At 41.1% G+C, this 19,007-nt stretch overlaps 1 protein-coding gene and 1 long non-coding RNA gene across 2 annotated transcripts in view; both read left to right on the forward strand.

Moving 5' to 3' along the window:
- The window catches only part of LOC116502701, a 227,695-nt gene that overhangs the window by 52,055 nt on the left and 156,633 nt on the right, over positions 1-19,007 (forward strand). Inside the window, 2 exon segments of the mRNA XM_032208604.1 lie at positions 6,530-7,652; positions 7,696-7,983. Coding sequence (XP_032064495.1) covers positions 6,530-7,652; positions 7,696-7,983 — 1,411 coding nt within the window.
- On the forward strand, positions 27-1,172 carry LOC116502706. The gene is made up of 3 exons (XR_004254578.1): positions 27-59; positions 885-999; positions 1,127-1,172. It is a non-coding gene; the product is annotated as an uncharacterized LOC116502706 (long non-coding RNA).

Consider the following 19,007-nt stretch of genomic DNA (forward strand, 5'->3'; position numbering starts at 1 on the left):
TGGCGGAAGGCTTCCTCCTGAGCCAGGCGGAGGAGAAGAAGGAGCAGGTTGAGTTGCCGGTGAGAGGACTTCTTCTTGGGCCTGAATATAATAAAAATATGTTCAAATTTTTATATCAAATTTTTGTAGGTTTATTAAGATATAAAATGCAAGAAAATGAAAATAGTAGGAAAGTGGGAAGTGAAGTGAAAGAAGAGTAGGGTAAAGGGGAAAAAACAAAATAATTGAAAATCTGAATCTTTTTAGCACAGTTGAATAAAATGGTAACATTACAGGTTCAATGTTTTACATTTACATACTTAATATGTACTAGCAAATTCTATATAACAGCAAACTTATGTAATCAGCAAAACTCAATCAAAGTTTCATTTTTTTCGATCTCAAGAACAAAACCCAGCAGTGGTTCCAAAGTAGAAGCAAGGTTGGCTTGGTCTTTTCTTTAAATAAAGCAATTAATTTTTCCATCTCTGCTAGGTCCATCAGTTTTCCCAACGACTTCGCCTTTGTGGCTATTAAAATATCTGTCCACTTTGCAAAGAGCATCCTTGCTGCTCTCAACATAAATAACAGCAAAGTTCGAGAATGTTTTTCCATCCCTTTTTCTATTAAACCTAAAAGAAAAGTCTCTGGTTTGATTTTCATGCCCACTTTGAGAATCTTCTGCAGTAAAATATAAATCTTACCCCAGTATTTCTTTGCTTTGTCACAAGTCCAGCAGAGTTGGTAAAAAGTTCCTTTTTTACATTTACATTTCAAACGTGTATTTGAAATTCCTTTGAGATTTGAAAAATCATTGACAGTTTATCAGGTGTTAAATAGAGGTACACACCACTTCATGATATGTAATGTCCATTAATTCTTTTTTTCCTGCATCCTATTTCAAGTCCTTCGCAATGGAGATCAGAGATCCTGAGACAAAAAGACATCTGTCAAATCTCCCTCAAGAACTGCCTTTCAGGAGGATCCCTCAGGAAGATCCAATTCAGGACACCTCAGGAGGTAATATAAGGTCCTTCCACTCCTTTGATAAATCCTAACTTTCTCATCTTCTCTGTGTCCTCTCCACTATAGCAAACCTCCTCCCATTTTATTAATTAGGCCTTTTGAAATTCTGTCTCTCTCACAGGGAAGCATAGAAGGAAGTCGACTCTTTGTTTAGGGGGAGCGGAAACCATGATTGAATCTTCAACTCAGGTATGATAATAACTTTGATTTATTAGATTTCTATTTTTCCCTCAGGAAATCAGCCGTTGTACATATTATAGGTAGTCTTTGACTTAGGACCACAATTGAACCTAAATTTTTTGTTGTTGAGTGACACATTTGTTAAGTGAACTTTGCCCCATTTTACGACCTTTCTTGCCACAGGTGTTAAGTGAAGTGCTGAAGTTAGAAGTATGGTGGTTCTTAAGTGGCTTCCCTAATGACTTTGCTTGTCAAAGGTTCACAAAAGGGGATCACATGATTCTGGGACCCTGCAACTATCATAAATATGAGTCAGTTTGATCACGTGGCCATGGGGATGCTGGAACAGTCGTAGGTGTGAAAAATGGGCATACGTCATTTTTGTCATTGTAAATCACTAAAAACTGTTATAAGTTGAGGACTACCTGTACTGTCTCCTGCCATTTTCCCCTTTCCTTTTGGTTGAAGATTCTTTTTAGGATTTTTTTTAAGATTAGCACTTTAAAAACTAAAAACTCCTTTCGCTAATGATTCTCCCAACTTTTCAATAAATAATGTTTTACAGAATTCTTTATGTTAGTCATGACGTCTGCAGCTTGTCCTATGAAAAACTGTACAAAAGAGATGGTTTGTGTCCATCAAACAAATGGATTACTTGGCATTACATTCACAGATTCTATGGATAAACATTTAAACTAAACAGTGTTTAGGAATGTTTGTTTAGGAATGTTTATTATAATTTATAGGCCGCCCTTTTCCCTGAGGGGACTCAGGGCGGCTTACAAAACACGGGAAAGGGGGTACAAAGACAAAAGACATAAAACAATACATAATATTAAAAAATAGAACACAACATTCATTCATCATTCGGGAGGGGACAAACTAAGATTTTTTATCCCCAGGCCTGACGGGATAGCCAGATCTTAAGGGCCGTGCGGAAGGCCTGGGCGGTGGTGAGGGTGCGGATCTCCACGGGGAGATTGTTCCATAGCGTCGGAGCTGCAACTGAGAAGGCTCTCCTCCGCGTAGTCGCCAGTCGGCACTGACTGGCGGATGGGATTCGGAGGAGGCCTACCCTGTGCGATCTGATGGGACGCAGGGAGGTAATTGGCAGAAGGCGGTCTCTCAAATAGCCAGATCCACTACCATGGAGCGCTTTGTGAGTGGTAAGTAGGACCTTGAAGTGCACCCGGAGATCAACAGGTAGCCAGCGCAGCTCACGGAGGATCGGTGTTATGTGGGCGAACCGTGGTGCGCCCACGATCACTCGCGCGGCCGCATTCTGGACTAGCTGAAGTCGCCGGATGCTCTTCAAGGGCAGCCCCATGTAGAGCACGTTGCAGTATTCCAGCCTAGAGATCACAAGGGCTCGAGTGACTGTTGTGAGGGCCTCCCGGTTCAGGTAGGGCCGCAACTGGCGCATCAGGCGAACCTGAGCAAATGCCCCCCTGGTCACAGCTGACAAATGATGGTCGAAACTCAGCTGTGGGTCCAGGAGGACTCCCAAGTTGCGGACCCTGTCTGAGGGGTATAAATTTTGTCCCCCCAGCCTGATTGATGGAACATTAACCAAATTTTTGGGAGGAAAACACAACAGCCACTCGGTCTTTTCCGGGTTGAGCACCAGTTTGTTAGCTCTCATCCAGTCTTTAACAGCCTCAAGGCCCCGGTTCATCACTTCCACCGCTTCATTGAGTTGGCACGGGGCGGACAGATACAACTGTGTATTGTCCGCATATTGGTGGTATTTTATCCCGTGCCTCCGAATGATCTCGCCCAGCGGTTTCATGTATATGTTAAATAGTAGGGGGGATAAGACCGAACCCTGCGGCACCCCACAAGTAAGGGGCCTCTGGGACGATCTCTGCCCCCCCCACCAACACCGACTGCGACCTGTCCGAGAGGTAGGAGGAGAACCACTGCAGAACAGTGCCTCCCACTCCTACCTCCCGCAGTCGTCGCAGAAGGATACCATGGTCGATGGTATCGAAAGCCGCTGAGAGGTCAAGGAGAACCAGGATGGACGCATGGCCTCCATCTCTGGCTCTCCAGAGATCATCGGTCAATGCGACCAAAGCGGTTTCTGTGCTGTAACCGGGCCTGAAGCCAGACTGGAAGGGGTCAAGATAGTTAGCTTCCTCCAAGGTACGCTGAAGCTGGAAGGCCACCATCTTCTCAACAACCTTCCCCACAAAGGGGAGGTTGGAGACTGGACGGTAGTTGTTAAGAATTGCTGGATCCAAGGACGGTTTCTTCAGGAGGGGTCTCACCACCGCCGCCTTTAGCGCGGTGGGGAGATACCCCTCCCGAAGAGAGGTGGTAACAACCGCCTGGATCCAGCCTCGTGTCACCTCACTGCTGTTGGCAACCAGCCAGGAGGGACACGGGTCCAGTATACAGGTGGAGGCGCTCACAGCTCGCATAGCCTTGTCCACATCCCCGGAGGCAACATCCTGAAACTCAACCCAGAGATGGTCTGCCAGATCATTCCCTTGTGTCTCGGCTGGATCTGCAAGAGTGGAGTCCAGGTCCGATCGAAACCGAGCAACTTTGTCCGCCAAGAACTGTACATACTCCTCAGTGGGGACAGACAATTAATTGATACAGAACATTTCTGTCCCCAGCAATCTAAAATTGATAGATTAATATAGTGCATATAACATATATTTTTGTGTGGGTAAGAATATCAACCTTGCTGTCAAGCAAAATCAAGCATTTAATCGTGAGTGCCATACAATCTGCAATCAAACAGGTGGTAAGAAAGCGACAGGGAGAAAGCAGAACTACTTAACTCGTGTTTTTCATCTGCCTTTATGCAAAGGGAAAAAAACCAGTCCAACTTATCAAAAACAGCACCACAAGTTTAGGAACAGAAGTTAAAATAGGTAAGTGAGCACCTGTCCACCCTAGATGAGAAGACCAATAAAGCTGATTATGGAACTGGAGGCTGAAACATATAAAGAACGGTTGCTGGAATTGGTTATGTCTTTTTTAATGAAAAGAAGGACTAGGGGTGAGATGACAGCAGTGTTCCAATATCTCAGGGGCTGCCACAAAGAAGAGGGAGTCAAGCTGTTTTCCAAAGAACCTGAGGGCAGGACAAGAAGCAATGGGTGGAAACTTGGATAGCCATTTGTCGGAAAAGGTCTAGAGTTTCCTGCCTAAGCAGGAGGTTGAAGTAGAAGAGTTGCAAGATCCCTTCTAACTAAACTATCCTATCCTATCTTACCCTACCCAACCCTAAACTATCCTACATGGTGCCCCTTTTATAATTATTTGACTTGAATTTGTTCTAGGAGCCTCAAAAATATTTAAATATTCAAACTAGCAAATTTCCATTTTTCAAATGCTTCATTTACAATCATTAATAAGAAAAATACACGGTTAACAGTTAAGATTATTAAAATCCCAGGACAGTCAAAATATAGAAACATCTCCAAGTGAAAAGTGTTCTGAAAGAACAATTAGCCAAGGCCCCATTAGCTTAGAAAGTAAATTTTAATCTTCTGACTTGTGCCTGGATAAGGAAGCCAAACAATCCAACCTTGCACAGGCTAAGAATTGTCTTCAATGGAAAACATTCTTCATTTTCTTATTTACTGTCCAGCCAATGGCTCAGACTACTAGCAACTTCCTTGCTATCCAAGGAGGAGCAGAGTCTCTGCGTATTAATAGCACACCACACAGACCCCTGGTTGAGCTCTCCCAGCACTTTCATGAAGGTGTTAAGGATGAACAGGATTGCCCCTTCTTAGGACAACATAAGGCATTTCATAAAACATTACAAAGAATCCCTTCCCCTACAGGCACATTTCCTTTTTTAAAGGCAGGGATGGTTTAAAGGCCTTCAATGTCTTGAGAGAATCAACTGGCAAGTGGGCCTTGGAAAACCCACCAATCAGGAACACTATCCAAGGAAGGGTTAGTGTCACTGATTGGTGGGTTTTCCGAGGACCATCTGCCAGTTGATTCTCTCAAGTCACTGAGGACCTTTCGATTGTGGATGGATGGATTCATAGATCCAGAATGAAGAGTATTCTGATTAGGGTTTGTTGGCCGTTTGATAGATCAATTGATCCAGAAGAAAAAAGGGCTTATTTAACCTGAATGGCACTGAAAGTCCTAGAGAATCATTCAAGATCATAAAACCTTCCTAAAATATTTCTTTAGTCAAATGCTTTTGGTTCTGTCAATTTTGTCATCTAAACCACAGATCCTTACTAAGCATAGACATTTATCTTAATGTTTATGTTTGCTATATAAAATTCTTAATAATAGGAAAGATCCTGCAGTCCCTCTTCCATCTGTTCTGTACTTTTTTCCCCTTTCAGGAGGGTTTTCTGCCCTTTGAGGAGGTGGCTGTTTATTTCTCCAAGGAGGAGTGGTCTCAACTGGATCCTGACCAAAAAGCTCTGCATTGGGAAGTCATGCTGGAGAATTATAAGAATGTGGCCTCTCTTGGTAAGAGTTTCCTACTCTCCCTCAGAGAGTTCAGGAAGACATTTTCATTTTCATTTCATCACACAGATTTCAACTATTTTGGCCCAGATGCTTCCATATCAGTCCTATTAAGACTTGCCATTTTGGTTGTTTGACTTAATATGTTTTCCAAGGTTTTATGCCTCATCCAAAGAGATATTATCACTTCTATACCATGCCATTATTAAGATGCAAATATGCAGTATATATTAGAATTTGGCACAATAACTGAAGGCAATCAATATGACTTCTGACAGAGTGATCTTTTCCCCTAACCTTTCTCCCACTTTCATTTCTCTTTCCCTTTGAAGGTGATAATGAGAATGAGAATAAAGACTCCGCAGAACCAGTCAAAGTGTTCAGAAAAGGAGATGTAATGGAGAAACCTGCAATTCAAACAGAATTCCAAAGGCAGGAGAGAAACCTGTCAAATAACTGGAATAAGGAAAGGTCATCTCCTTCGATTGTTGATCAGATGCAGAACGTTATTGATCAACAAGAAAAACTAAAGAAGAAATATATTGAGAAAGGTGAAAGAATCTTGAAAGAGACATTAGATGTAGATGGACCCTCTCCATCACAAGCCAAAGGAGGAGCCAATATGGGCAAAGAAAAGGGAAAAAAATACAGTTGGATGTTCACACCTTCTCAAGAAAATGGGTCTCTTGAGTCACAGAAACCTTTTCACATGGGAGAGAAGACAAATAAATGCAATGAAGATGGAAACAAGACTGTTAATAAATGCACATCCAGAAGAGAGAAGCCATATAAATGCATGGAGTGTGGAAAGGATTTCAGAAGAACCTGTGAACTTACATCCCATCAAAGGATCCACATCCAAACAGGGGAGAAGCCATATAAATACAAGGAGTGTGGAAAGGGCTTCAGAACAAGCAGTGAACATACATCCCATCAAAGGATCCACACACGGGAGAAACCATATAAATGCATGGAGTGTGGAAAGGGCTTCCGAACAAGCAGTAAACTTACATCCCATCAAAGGATCCACACAGGGGAGAAGCCATATAAATGCATAGAGTGTGGAAAGGGCTTCCGAACAAGCAGTAAACATACATCCCATCAAAGGATCCACACAGGGGAGAAACCATATAAATGTATGGAGTGTGGAAAGGGCTTCCGAACAAGCAGTAAACTTACATCCCATCAAAGGATCCACACAGGGGAGAAGCCATATAAATGCATAGAGTGTGGAAAGGGTTTCAGAAGAAACTGTGAACTTACATCCCATCAAAGGATCCACACGGGGGAAAAGCCATATAAATGCATGGAGTGTGGAAAGGGCTTCCAAACAAGCAGTAAACTTACATCCCATCAAAGGATCCACACAGGGGAGAAGCCATATAAATGCATGGAGTGTGGAAATGGTTTCAGAAGAAACTGTGAACTTACATCCCATCAAAGGATCCACACAGGAGAGAAGCCATATAAATGCATGGAGTGTGGAAAGGGCTTCAGAATATCGAATGATCGTGTAACCCATCAAAGGATCCACACAGGGGAAAAGCCATATAAATGCATGGAGTGTGGGAAGGACTTCAAAAGTAGCAGTGATCTTACACGCCATCAAAGGATCCACACAGGGGAAAAGCCATATAAATGCATGGAGTGTGGAAAGGGCTTCAGAATATCGAATGATCGTGTAACCCATCAAAGGATCCACACAGGGGAAAAGCCATATAAATGCATGGAGTGTGGGAAGGACTTCAAAAGTAGCAGTGATCTTACACGCCATCAAAGGATCCACACAGGGGAAAAGCCATATAAATGCATGGAATGTGGAAAGGGCTTCAAAACAAGCCGTGAACTCACATCCCATCAAAGGATCCACACAGGGGAGAAGCCATATAAATGCATGGAATGTGGAAAGGGCTTCAGAACAACGAAAGATCGTGCAACCCATCAAAGGATCCACACAGGGGAAAAGCCATATAAATGCATGGAGTGTGGGAAGGACTTCAAAAGTAGCAGTAATCTTACACGCCATCAAAGGATCCACACAGGAGAGAACAGCCAGTCAACTTACATACCATCAAAGGGTCCATACAGGCGAGAAGCCATATAAATGTATGGAGTGTGGAAAGACCTTCAGAATAAGCAGTAGTCTTACATCCCATCAAAGGATCCACACAGCAGAGAAACCACATAAATGTATGGAATGTGGAAAGGGCTTCAGAACAAGGATTAAACTTACATCCCATCAAAGAATCCATACAGGGGAGAAGCCATATAAATGCATGGAGTGTGGAAAGGGCTTCCGAACAAGCAGTAAACTTACACCCCATCAAAGGATCCACACAGGGGAGAAGCCATATACCATATTTTTCAGAGTATAAGACGCACCAGATTTTCACCCTGTTTTTTTTTGGGGGGGGGGAAGGTGCTTCTTATACTTCGAAAAATTTGGTAAATGCACGGAGTGTGGAAAGGGCTTCAGCACACCCCATAGTCTTATTTCCCATAACATGATTCATAGACTGGAGAATCCCCAAAACAAAGATACATTTGGATGAGAATGTATGGTAATTATTCATTTAATGAGTTCTATGAATGGATTTCAAATTTACAGACTGAACTCTGAAAAAGGTTTTTAGTAATGTTAAAAGAAACAATGGGCATGAGTCATTATAATTATAATTCATAAATGAAGATGACTATGAAGATTTTTCGGGCGAGGAAAAAGAAATCAGATACCTCAAACTTGCCACCCGAAAAAAACAAACTGAGACTGACTTTTACCTCAGTCGGGTTGCCTCAGTTGTGTCGGAAACCATGCAATGTCAGTTTGCAGGTTCAAAGCCGCCATCTGCCAGTGGTATGACAGGAAGGGACATTCGGCCAAGGTATGCAGGGTGGCTATGCCAATCGCTGACTGGCCGCCAGAGCGTACCTTGCCCAGACAATTCACAAAAAGTCTTCCAAAACACTGCAAAGATTGTTTTGCCATAGTGGGTGACCAACAGCATTCTGAGTGGGTCGTCAGCCACGTGTCCCCAATGAAACCTGCCCACAAAATTTACCTGACTGTTCTCATAGAGGGAGAGCTCTCGGGGGCCCCTTTCATCTTGTTATTATAAACTAAAAGATGGAGTTTGAAGCTTGCAGAAGAACAGGAAGTGTGAATGCTACAACTACAGAGTTCAGCTAAAGTTCTTACAAAGCCACGTAGCCATTATGACCTGCGGCCCAGACAAAAGGGGAAACAAGACGGTATCTGCTTATAAGGCTTCTTTCCTCAAGGTAACCAATCAGAAATGGGTTAACTATTTCCGTGTTGTGCTGCTTTTGACAAAATATAAGAATGTATGTTTCCTTCAGAACACTGTTTAGATTTTCAAATGGCTATATTGTAAGGTGACCAGACATCCCGCTTTTAGCGGGACAGTCACAATATTTCACAATTTGTCCCGCGCTCCGCGGCGTTTTTAAAAAGTCCCGATTTTTTTATCATTTTATTTTTTCATTTTATCTTCATAGTACTCCTTTGTGAAAAATAATAGCTGTGTTCACACAGTATTCCATTAGTTTGCTTAATTATGGTTTCTTCAATAAACTGCAATTAGCTGAGTTCAGACAATCATGGTTTATAAGTAGACTATTTCAACATGCATCGAGTATGTTTTTCAGTATTGAATTCATTTTTTCCTTTGCAAAGTAAGAGGCAATACTCAAAGTTTAATCCATTTTTACAAATTGGTGACTGCAAAGCATATCCTCAAGGAATAATTTCCCATCGTTCCTGCAAGACTGGCACACACTGACAAACATAAGGTTCTCAACTTAACACCACAATTGAGCCCAATATTTCTTTGGCTGAGTGAATTTTGCCCCAATTTACAATCTTTTAGCCATCATTGTTAAAAAATAATTGTAGTTCTTAAGTGAATCATGAGGTCATTAAGCGAGTCTGGTTTCCCCATTGACTTTGCTTGTCGGAAACTGGCTGGAAAGGGTTAGAAATGGTGATCACATGAGCCTAATATAGTGCAACTGTCTCAAATACATGCCACTCGCAAAGCACCTGAATTCTGATCATGTGATTATGGGGATGTTGCAGTGGCCATATGAAAAACAATCATATGTCATTTTTTTTCAGTCCTGTTTTCAAAGTATTCCTTTGAAATATCACCAAATGAATGGTTGTAAGTCAAGAATTACTTGTGTGTGTGTGTGTGTGTGTGTGTGTGTGTGTGTATGTATGTATGTATGTATGTATGTATGTGTATGTATGTATATATATATATATATATATATATATATATATATATATATATATATATATATATATATATATATATATATATATATATATATAGCAGTTAGCTTCCTCCCATAATTGGGGCTTACCAGAGGTTGTAAAAATCTAATAGATACCTTTCACCCTGGCTTCGGCTGATAACGGATAAGAGCCTGTGGCCTAATGGCTAAGATCTCTGCCTGGTGTGCCTAGTATGCCATATAGCCCAGGTTCAAATCCCAGTAAGGGTATGGCTAGCTGATGGGAGCTAAATAGCTTGAAATAGATCTATACTAGTCTCCCTTTATTTATTTATCAGCACAAATAAAAAACATATATATATATTTATATATACGCACACACACACACATATATGTGTGTGTGTGTGTGTGTGCGTATATATAATTTTTATTAAGAATTTTGATTATAATACAATTTAAATGTAAAGAAACAAAAGAATAAAAAGTAAAAAATGCACTACAAATAAAAGGAATGTAATAATGAAAGAGAAAAGAAATAAAGATGTAATTTCTAACTTTCATTGCAAGAATTATAAACAAATTTAGTGATTCTTCACACCCCTCTAAGGATACAAATATACATCCCATATTCAAGCTCTTATCTACAAATAAATCCATAAAACATAATCTTTTCAGTTTTAATGTCACCGGAAAGTCCATAAAGAGTTGCCAAAAATAGCTTTGGGCTGCCCCTCAAATCCCCCCCTTTACTCCTCGCCCTGTAGAATTCAGCCCCCTGAGTTTTACCTTTGAGGGGCATCTAAATTAAGGTGACCAGACGTCCCGCTTTTGAACAATTTCTCCCGCGTCCTGTGGTGTTTTAAAATAGTCCTGATTTTTAAAAAAAATTTAATCAAGAAACCACCACCCCCGCCCCCCGTCAATGGTGTCCCTCTTTACCAATGTTAAAATCTGGTCACCTTACTATATTGGCTAAATTATTCTGAACCTTTGGCTGCCAAATAAAACTACTTCTCCTTGATCCTGAAATGTCCAAGTCCCGTTATTTTCTGCAACACTTTCACCTTTCATTTTTCCTTCTTGTTTGTTCTGAGTCATTCTTTTACAGAATAACAGAGTTGGAAGGGACCTTGGAGATCTGCTAGTCCAACCCTCTGCTCGGGCAGGAAACCCTATTCCGTTTCAGACAAATGGTTTTCCAATCTCTTCTTTGAAAGTGTTGGAACTTCTAAAGGGAAGTTGTTCCACTGATCCATTTTTCTAACTGTCAGGAAAAGGGTTATTTCTGAGCAACAAAAACTTAAGAGAGATTCCTATTAGCAAATGTTATTTTTTAAAACTAGTACTTTTAATTTCAATACTCTTTACTGCAGCGTAACTCTGCCAAAAGCAGATGGATTGTGAAGGGTTCCTGATGAAAGGGAGCATGAATGCCCTCTCCTGGTTTTCCATGGGAAATGCACCATTCCCTACTTTTTGTAGCAGCACCTCTGGCCCACAGAAATTCCACCAGTTGATTCTGCGAAGAGAAGGGTACTTCATCATTGGGCCACTGTTGCATATTTGGAAAGTAGTGAGATCATAAGACCTGCCTCCCCAGGACGCTGGAGTCCCTCTAATTAATCTCCCTCTCTTTAACTCTTTAAGGTCTTTGAGCTTCGCAGGCAATTAAAAAGGCCACAAGAACGTCTTAAAGGAAAGAGAGCCAGATGTGGAAAGGGCTGGTGTGTGCATGTGTGTGTGTGTGGGGGGGAGTTCTTCCCATATGTAAGCAGAAATCAACCCCCCCCATTATCCCAAATAAAATATTAAGTATAAGGAAAAGCCTTTCAAATATTATCCATAAGGAAAGCTTCAGAAAAGCCAAAAAAAACCCAAAGATGCTACTAAAAACCGTCTGAAGCCCATTCCACATTTCAGCCAGATGCCTAAAGAAAACATTATAACAAGAAGCCAAGTTCAAAGGGATGCAGGCACTGAAGGAGATAAGGAGCTTATTGAAACAGGAACCCAACTATCTGGATGGCTCCATTCATAAGCAAAGCAAATACTGCCTACAGAAATCCACTCATGACAGGATATTTTGAGTCTTGGGAGTGGGAGACCCCCAGATCCCATGTTTCCCTACCACCCTTTTTGATGATTCTAACAGGCAGAGGGGGAAGCAGAAGTCCAGACCAGGAATAAATTCAGGTCCCAGAAAAGAAAAGGGGTGAACTGGATAGTCTTTTCTGCCCCATTTCTTCAGCTCCTGCATAGGGGACGTGGGTGAGCTTGCATGGGAAATCTCGAGCAGGAAGTCAGAAAAAGTTAGGAAGGAAGAGCTGCAAAAGATTATGCCTGCATTCCCATTATGTGCTGGATGACGATAAACTAGGTTTGGTGCTTCAGCAGTTCAATTTGCCATAGGAGGGTAGTGAACCAGATCATCATGTTCAGCTGTGTGCTTTTTAGCCTTTGTGTTTCATGTGAACTGAACCCCTTGATTTGGTTGACCTGTTTGTGTTCAAGCATCTTGCATGGCTGAGTGTAGGAAGAAAGAGAAATGGAGCATCCTAAACTAGGGTCAGTTGACTGGCATTTCATTTGATGTGGACCGAATTTTCATCCTTTGTTAAATGCCAAATGCACTGAATATCCTAGGTGGAAGACATCCATTTACCATCTGAGAAAACTATTTCTAGGGGGATGAGTTTGGCTGAATGGTTGTTGAAGGCTTAAGGTAGTGATGGCAAACATTTTTGCCACTAAGTGCAACGAGAAAGAGGAGCTACCAGGGGAAAATGAACTTCCGTTTTCTGGTGTGCGCATGCCATGTCGCCTGGCATGTGCGGCATCACCCCTTCATCTTCCGGGTTTCTGGCAGGCATGTGCACGCATCAATCAGCTGGACAGCACACATGCTCATGCCGGAAAACAGAAGACCAGCTCTTCCGGTTTCTGGCACTGCCGCACGCACAAAGGCCAGCTGATTGTTGCCTGCGCATGCAGGGCAGAAACCCGGAAGAGGAAAGGGCAATGCCACATGTGCCAGGTGACATGACTCTGTGTGCCACTTTGGTCACATGTGCCATAGGTTCACCATCACAGGCTTAAGGGCTTGCCAAATAAACTTTTCCTGTATCCTGAGAAGTCTAAGTCTGTCATTTTCTGCAACACCTGGCTAGATGAGCATTGCTATACTTGAAAAAGCATTGAAAAAGACATTCACTAACTCGATTAGTATCTCCCCGTCCCTCAGGAAATCGGATGATGTACATATTATAGGTAGTCCTGGATTGAGCCCAACGTTTTTGTTGCTAAGTCTCCCTAACAAGGAAGGGTAGGAAGAAGTTGACTCATCCATATGGTAGAGCTGAAAAAGTGGCCAAAATTCCAACTCACTGCAAGAGAAGGAAATTTATTAGATTTGTATTCTCCCTTTCTTTCGGAAAGTGAAGCCGGGGTACATTGTACAGCCACCTTTCATTTTTTCCTTCTTGTTTTGGTTGATTTATTCCTTTCTTCCTCAGCAACAGATTTAAATGAGATTTTTCTTTTTCTCCTAATAGCAGTACTTTAAATACAAAGCTATCTACTGAAGTATAACATTGCCAAAATCTTCCCAATCAAGGAGCAAGAGGATGAACAATTTTATAAGATATGGGACTTGTTTTATCAATGGCTAAGGGAAAAAAAACAAAATTTTGGAAATGAAAAATGATACACTCATGCCCTAATTGGAAAAAGTAAATGATGATATAATTATGCTGTAAAATAATTTAACAATGATATAAGGAAGTACTAATATAAGGTCTGGTGATATAATGTATAAGGTTAAGAATTTATTATAATGATATTTCGCTGCTGATAAGGCAATTCTAGTAGGGGAACAAATGAAAACTGGTATATATAGGCAGCGATGCCTTGTTGAACAATGAAGGAATAAGATCCCTGTTTGAAGGTATGAAATGCAAGATTAACAATGAATAGAAGTATATTCCCTGGGGGAAAACAATGCTAATGTTAACTGAATATATATGGTAGAAGGAAAATGAGATCTTTAGTTACATTAGAGGAAATATCTGAGATGGTAAACATTATTTGAAGATGTAGATGTTAAAACAACCGTAATCAAACGACATGCTGCATGTGATGATGGTTTTTTTCTTTTTTGTTTTTGTCTTTGTTTTGTTTTTTCCCCCCTTCCTTCTTGGACCTTTTTTTTTTTTGTCCTTTTTGGCCTTCCCCCCCTCCCCCCACCCTTTTTTTTTCTCTTTTCCCCTTTCCTTCTTGAACCTTTTTTTTTTGTCCTTTTTGGCCTCCCCCCCTTCCCCCACCCCTTTTTTTTCTTCCTCTCTCCCTTGTTTTATTTTGTTGTTCTTTGTTTTTTAAACCCTAGCTTATTGTGGTGCTTATTAAATATACAATAGAGAGATACGGGATGTATAAACTTAGTAGGGATGCACCTGTGATTAAACGACATATTGTATGTGAAGATGGGTTTTCCCTCCCCCCCTTTTTTTTCTCTCCATTCTCTCCCTTTCCCATTGTTGTCTATGTAACAAAAAATAAAAATAATTTATATATATATAAAAAAAACATTGCCAAAATCTTCCCAATCAAGGAGCCCCACCAGCCCCCCCCCATGGGGAAATGCACCATTTCTCCGCTCTTTCCACTTTGCGCGCACAGAAAATCCACCAGGGGGGGTCAGTTTTGAGCCCCGGTTACAAGTTGGGAAGGCAGTGACGTCATTCTGTTTTTGTCTTTCTAGAATACGAGACTCTCTCTCTCTCTCTCTCTCTCTCTCTCTCTCTCTCTCTCTCCACATGTGATGCGCAGGAGTTTAGAAAGGCGGAGAGAAACTCTTAAATTTCCAGAGGTGGAAAAGGTAAGTGTGTGTGCGCGTGTGCGCGCGTGTTCTTTTCACAGAAAGGGAGACGGAGGGTTCTCACTCTAAAAAAAGAGGAAGAGAGACATGCCTACTTTTCATCCAGGTTCAGTTTTTTGAGTTTGAGAAACTTCCCCAGATCCTATGGTTCCCTCCCGTCTAACCGCCCTTTTGCGTGATTGTAACAGGCATGGGGGGAAAGCAGAGACCAAGCATGCTGTCCTCGGGAATAAATCCACATCCTCAGAAATTAAGGAAGGGTAGGAAGAAGTGGACACATCCATAGGGTAGAGCTGAAAAAGTGGGGTTTTAAGTCTATTTCATCAGTCACTTTAAAAAAGGATTTAGGAAGAGTCCTTCTATTTAGTTTTGTGGGGTTTTGTGTGTTTTATAGTCCATATTCTGATCTACATTTCCATTAAAGTCTCCCATCATACAAATATGAACATTGTCCAATTCAATAATTCTCATATGTAATTTGTTATAAAATTCCTCTTGGCTAACGTTAGGAGCATAAATTGCTGTTAAAAGTATTTTCTTGTTATTGTCCATAATTTCCACCATTAAGATTCTTCCATCGTCATCTGTGTAGATTTGCTCTGCTGAAATTGTAGCCTTAATATACAGAACCACTTCTCTTTTCTTGCATCGTGGCAATGTAGTAAATATTTTCCCTAGTTTAGGTTGTTATCAATAATTGTTCCTGTTGTTTTTAATGTGAACTTCTTGAAGCCAAATTACATCCACTTTTAATTTCTCTAATTTATGAAATGTTTTCCTTCTTTTAATAGCTGAGTTAAGTCCATTTATATTTATTGAAATTAATTTTTTCTCCTCCATGTTTATGTTTTATAGGTAGGGTTTACTGCTCTTAAGGTAGTCTGATAGACCTAATTATGGCCAAAAGTTCTATAGTACATATTTAATATCAAATACTCTGATCAAAGTTGAGGTTTTGCACCATTAGCAGAAAACAGTTGCTGAAATGTCAGTAAGTATTTTTATGTAGCCGGGAACAAGCAGACCCAGACAGGGAGTTTCCTGTTATTCTGCAAGATGTTTCTTGTTTTGCTTCCCTAAGCCTCCCTATATGTCACACATGATCTATAATGTGCTGACCATGTATATATTTGGAATAGTAACTGTTGGCCATCTGGCATAGACATTTTTGGTTCCTCTTATTACCTTATATGCTTAGATACTGCCTCCACAGATGTTTACGTAATTTGCACTATAAATGTATGTCTTTAAGAACCTTTTGGGGTTCAAACTTTTATGCTTGTTTGGCATGTTTGAACCTGCGCATTCAATAAACTTTTCCTATATTGCATCGCTTGGCTTGATTGTCTCTAAATTCTACTACACTCTAGCAGATCTTGGTTCTCATTGTTCTTTAGTATCCACAGTGCCTTCTTCTTTTCCAGTTGCAGCCTGGCCATTATCTTGTAGTTCAATTGATGGTTCTTCTTTTCCTGCCTCTCCCTCTTTCCCTCTAAAGTATTCTGCATAGAATAGTTCTGCTTTACCAGTTGAATCTATTCTATGTCTTTGTCCTTGCCATAGAAACATCAAACTGATGCAGGAGGGGGTACACAGGTAAACCCACCAGTGGCTGGCCAGGTTAGGTGGTCTTAATAGGATGGACCTTATAAATTTATATTAGCTTGGCTTTTCATTCTAGTGACCTGGAGTTCCAACTTTGACTTTTTAACTTCCTCATAAGTATTAAAAGTGTGGCAAGAAGTGTGGCACAGGAAGCCAGGCGTGGGTGTCAGATAGAACAGAGGTGAAACTTCTGAGCTTAAGACATTATAAGAACTTCCCTTTTTGTATTTTTCCTATCTACTTCTCCTTTTTGAAATGTCATGTTTGTCTCGTGTATGGAAACGCCTTGAGAATGCACAGTGTGGAACACGGCATAAAAGTAGCATCCTGGGCAGAGCCCAGGCTGTTCAGATTTTGGTGTGTGAGCACGCTGCACTCGATACATCAAATAAACCTGTTTCTCTCGCACCTTCGTGGTCTTTCGTAAGTAGATTGCTAAACCAAACCTCAATCTGCTGCAACAAAACCTTCTGGGATCAGCCATCTATAATTAACTCCTTTTTTTCTGTAGAATTTTTAGTCAAAAATTGATATTCTCTTCTTATCTCCCTCAGTCTCCTTGGTACCTGTTTCAGAATGACAATATTTGTATTTCAATGTTTTGTCTCTAGCCATTTGTAGTATTTGTGTCCTAATTGGAGATTTCTTAATATATTCCCTTTTCTGTAAGGGAATCACAAAATGGAGGTCTTTTGTTCATCTTCTTTAGTGACAACGTTATTTCTTTGGCTAAGAAGACTTTAGGTATTCCCAAGGCTAGGTGAACATTGCTATGAATGTGTGGGAAGCCCCCCTCCCCCGGAGAACCAACTATTCGCGGGGAATATTAAAAAGAAGCAGAATATTATAATTCCCCTAAGGGAGAAATGGAGAAACATGCTCTTAAGGGAGGCAGAAGCCAGCCTCAGTCTCCCTGCCCCAAGGGGAAACTTAGGGGGGGCAGCTTTTAGAAATGCAGATTTGGTAATCCATTCAGAAAGACTGGGTCAGGCAGAAACTTCAGATAAGCAACACAATTAAGCCAAAGGTTGACAAAGTTGGGCTTTGCCTTGATATATGAATGGCATAACACAGGTTGTGGTTTTGTGTTTTTAGAGCAGTGGTCTCAATCTTGACAAGGTCCTCTCTTTGCCCCTGTTTTTCATATCATTTCATCACGTATAGCGATCTGGAGATTTTGCAGAAGTCCCCAAAGGAAGGAAGAAAACGTACAGGATGTTAAGAATCCAGATCACAAAGATGGGAGACTTTTTATAAAGGTTCTCCAACTTAGAAATGCCCACCATGCATGGTCATATGACAGCAACACAAATGCCTTCTGTAATGCTCCAGTCCTACTCAGATCTTAAAAAGAAAATTACAATCTATGTGAATGGAAAGAGAATCTGTTCCCAGAACTTGTACTCGTGGGCATTAGACAAAATTGTATTTTTTCAGACAAACACCTAGGATTTGCATTTCCCCTTTTGCTTATAAAGTGACTCCCAAGAGCCCTACATGACCCCATAGGAATCCCCCCACTCTAAACTCAATTTTGTCAGCTGTCCCAGAATGACATGTGGTTGGTGGTTCTGCTTTCTTTCCAATCAGCCTCCAGCCTCCATTTTATTCCCAATGCCTTCCTCCTGTATTGGAACTGAAGCAGGTGGATATTTCTCTCAAGAAATGAAAAAAGCATTTGGAGATACACAACTTTCCTTGCATTAATTCAGAATTGTGTTACAGGGCAGAGAGAGAATGGCTGGCCTTCCTTTAGCAAGTGAGGAAAGTGGAAAAGGCCCTTCCATTGCTCAGTCTGGAATCCGTGGGGAGATCCGGGCAAGAACTGGGCAGAAGATACTGGAAGAAGGAACCATCGTTTCACAAGTTCAGGCCTGGAACTTCAGGAGCGTCCAATATCAGGAGGATGAGGCTCCCCGAGGACTTTGTAGTCGGCTCCACTACTTTTGTAGTCGATGGTTGAGACCAGAAAAGCACACAAAAGCACAGATGCTGGACCTGGTGGTTCTGGAGCAGTTCCTGGCCCTTCTGCCCCTGCAGATGGAGAGCTGGGTGCGGGAGTGTGGAGCAGAGACCAGCTCCCAGGCGGTGGCCCTGGTGGAAGGCTTCCTCCTGAGCCAGGCAGAGGAGAAGAAGGAGCAGGTTGAGTTGCAGGTGAAATATACATCTTACCCCGGTATTTCTTTCCTTTGTCACAAGACCAGCAGAGTTGGTAAAAAGTTCCTTTTTTACATTTACATTTCAAACCCGTAATTGAAATTCCTTTATATATTTTGGTAATTTATCAGTGTTAAATGGAAGGATACATCATTTTATGAAAGATTTATTTTAAATTATAATTTAACTCAAATTTTAAACTTCTCAACCATATGTCTTCTCTTTGTTCAGACATTATATTATACACAAACATCTTTTCCTTTGGATTTTGATGTCTTCTTACCAGACTTTCCTGGCAATCATACTATGTGGAGATGCTTCACTAATCTTTGTATAGTTCCCTTATCCATTCTAGAAGAAAGATTTTGCACAGCAGTTTCTTTCTTACTTCCCAACCTACTGACACTGAGTGATTTGCAGTGGTGTTCACTGGAAAAGAAACCGCTTCATGATTTGTGATGTCCATTAATTC

Source organism: Thamnophis elegans, chromosome 2, assembly GCF_009769535.1.
Source record: "Thamnophis elegans isolate rThaEle1 chromosome 2, rThaEle1.pri, whole genome shotgun sequence".
In the NCBI taxonomy this organism is placed as follows: domain Eukaryota; kingdom Metazoa; phylum Chordata; class Lepidosauria; order Squamata; family Colubridae; genus Thamnophis; species Thamnophis elegans.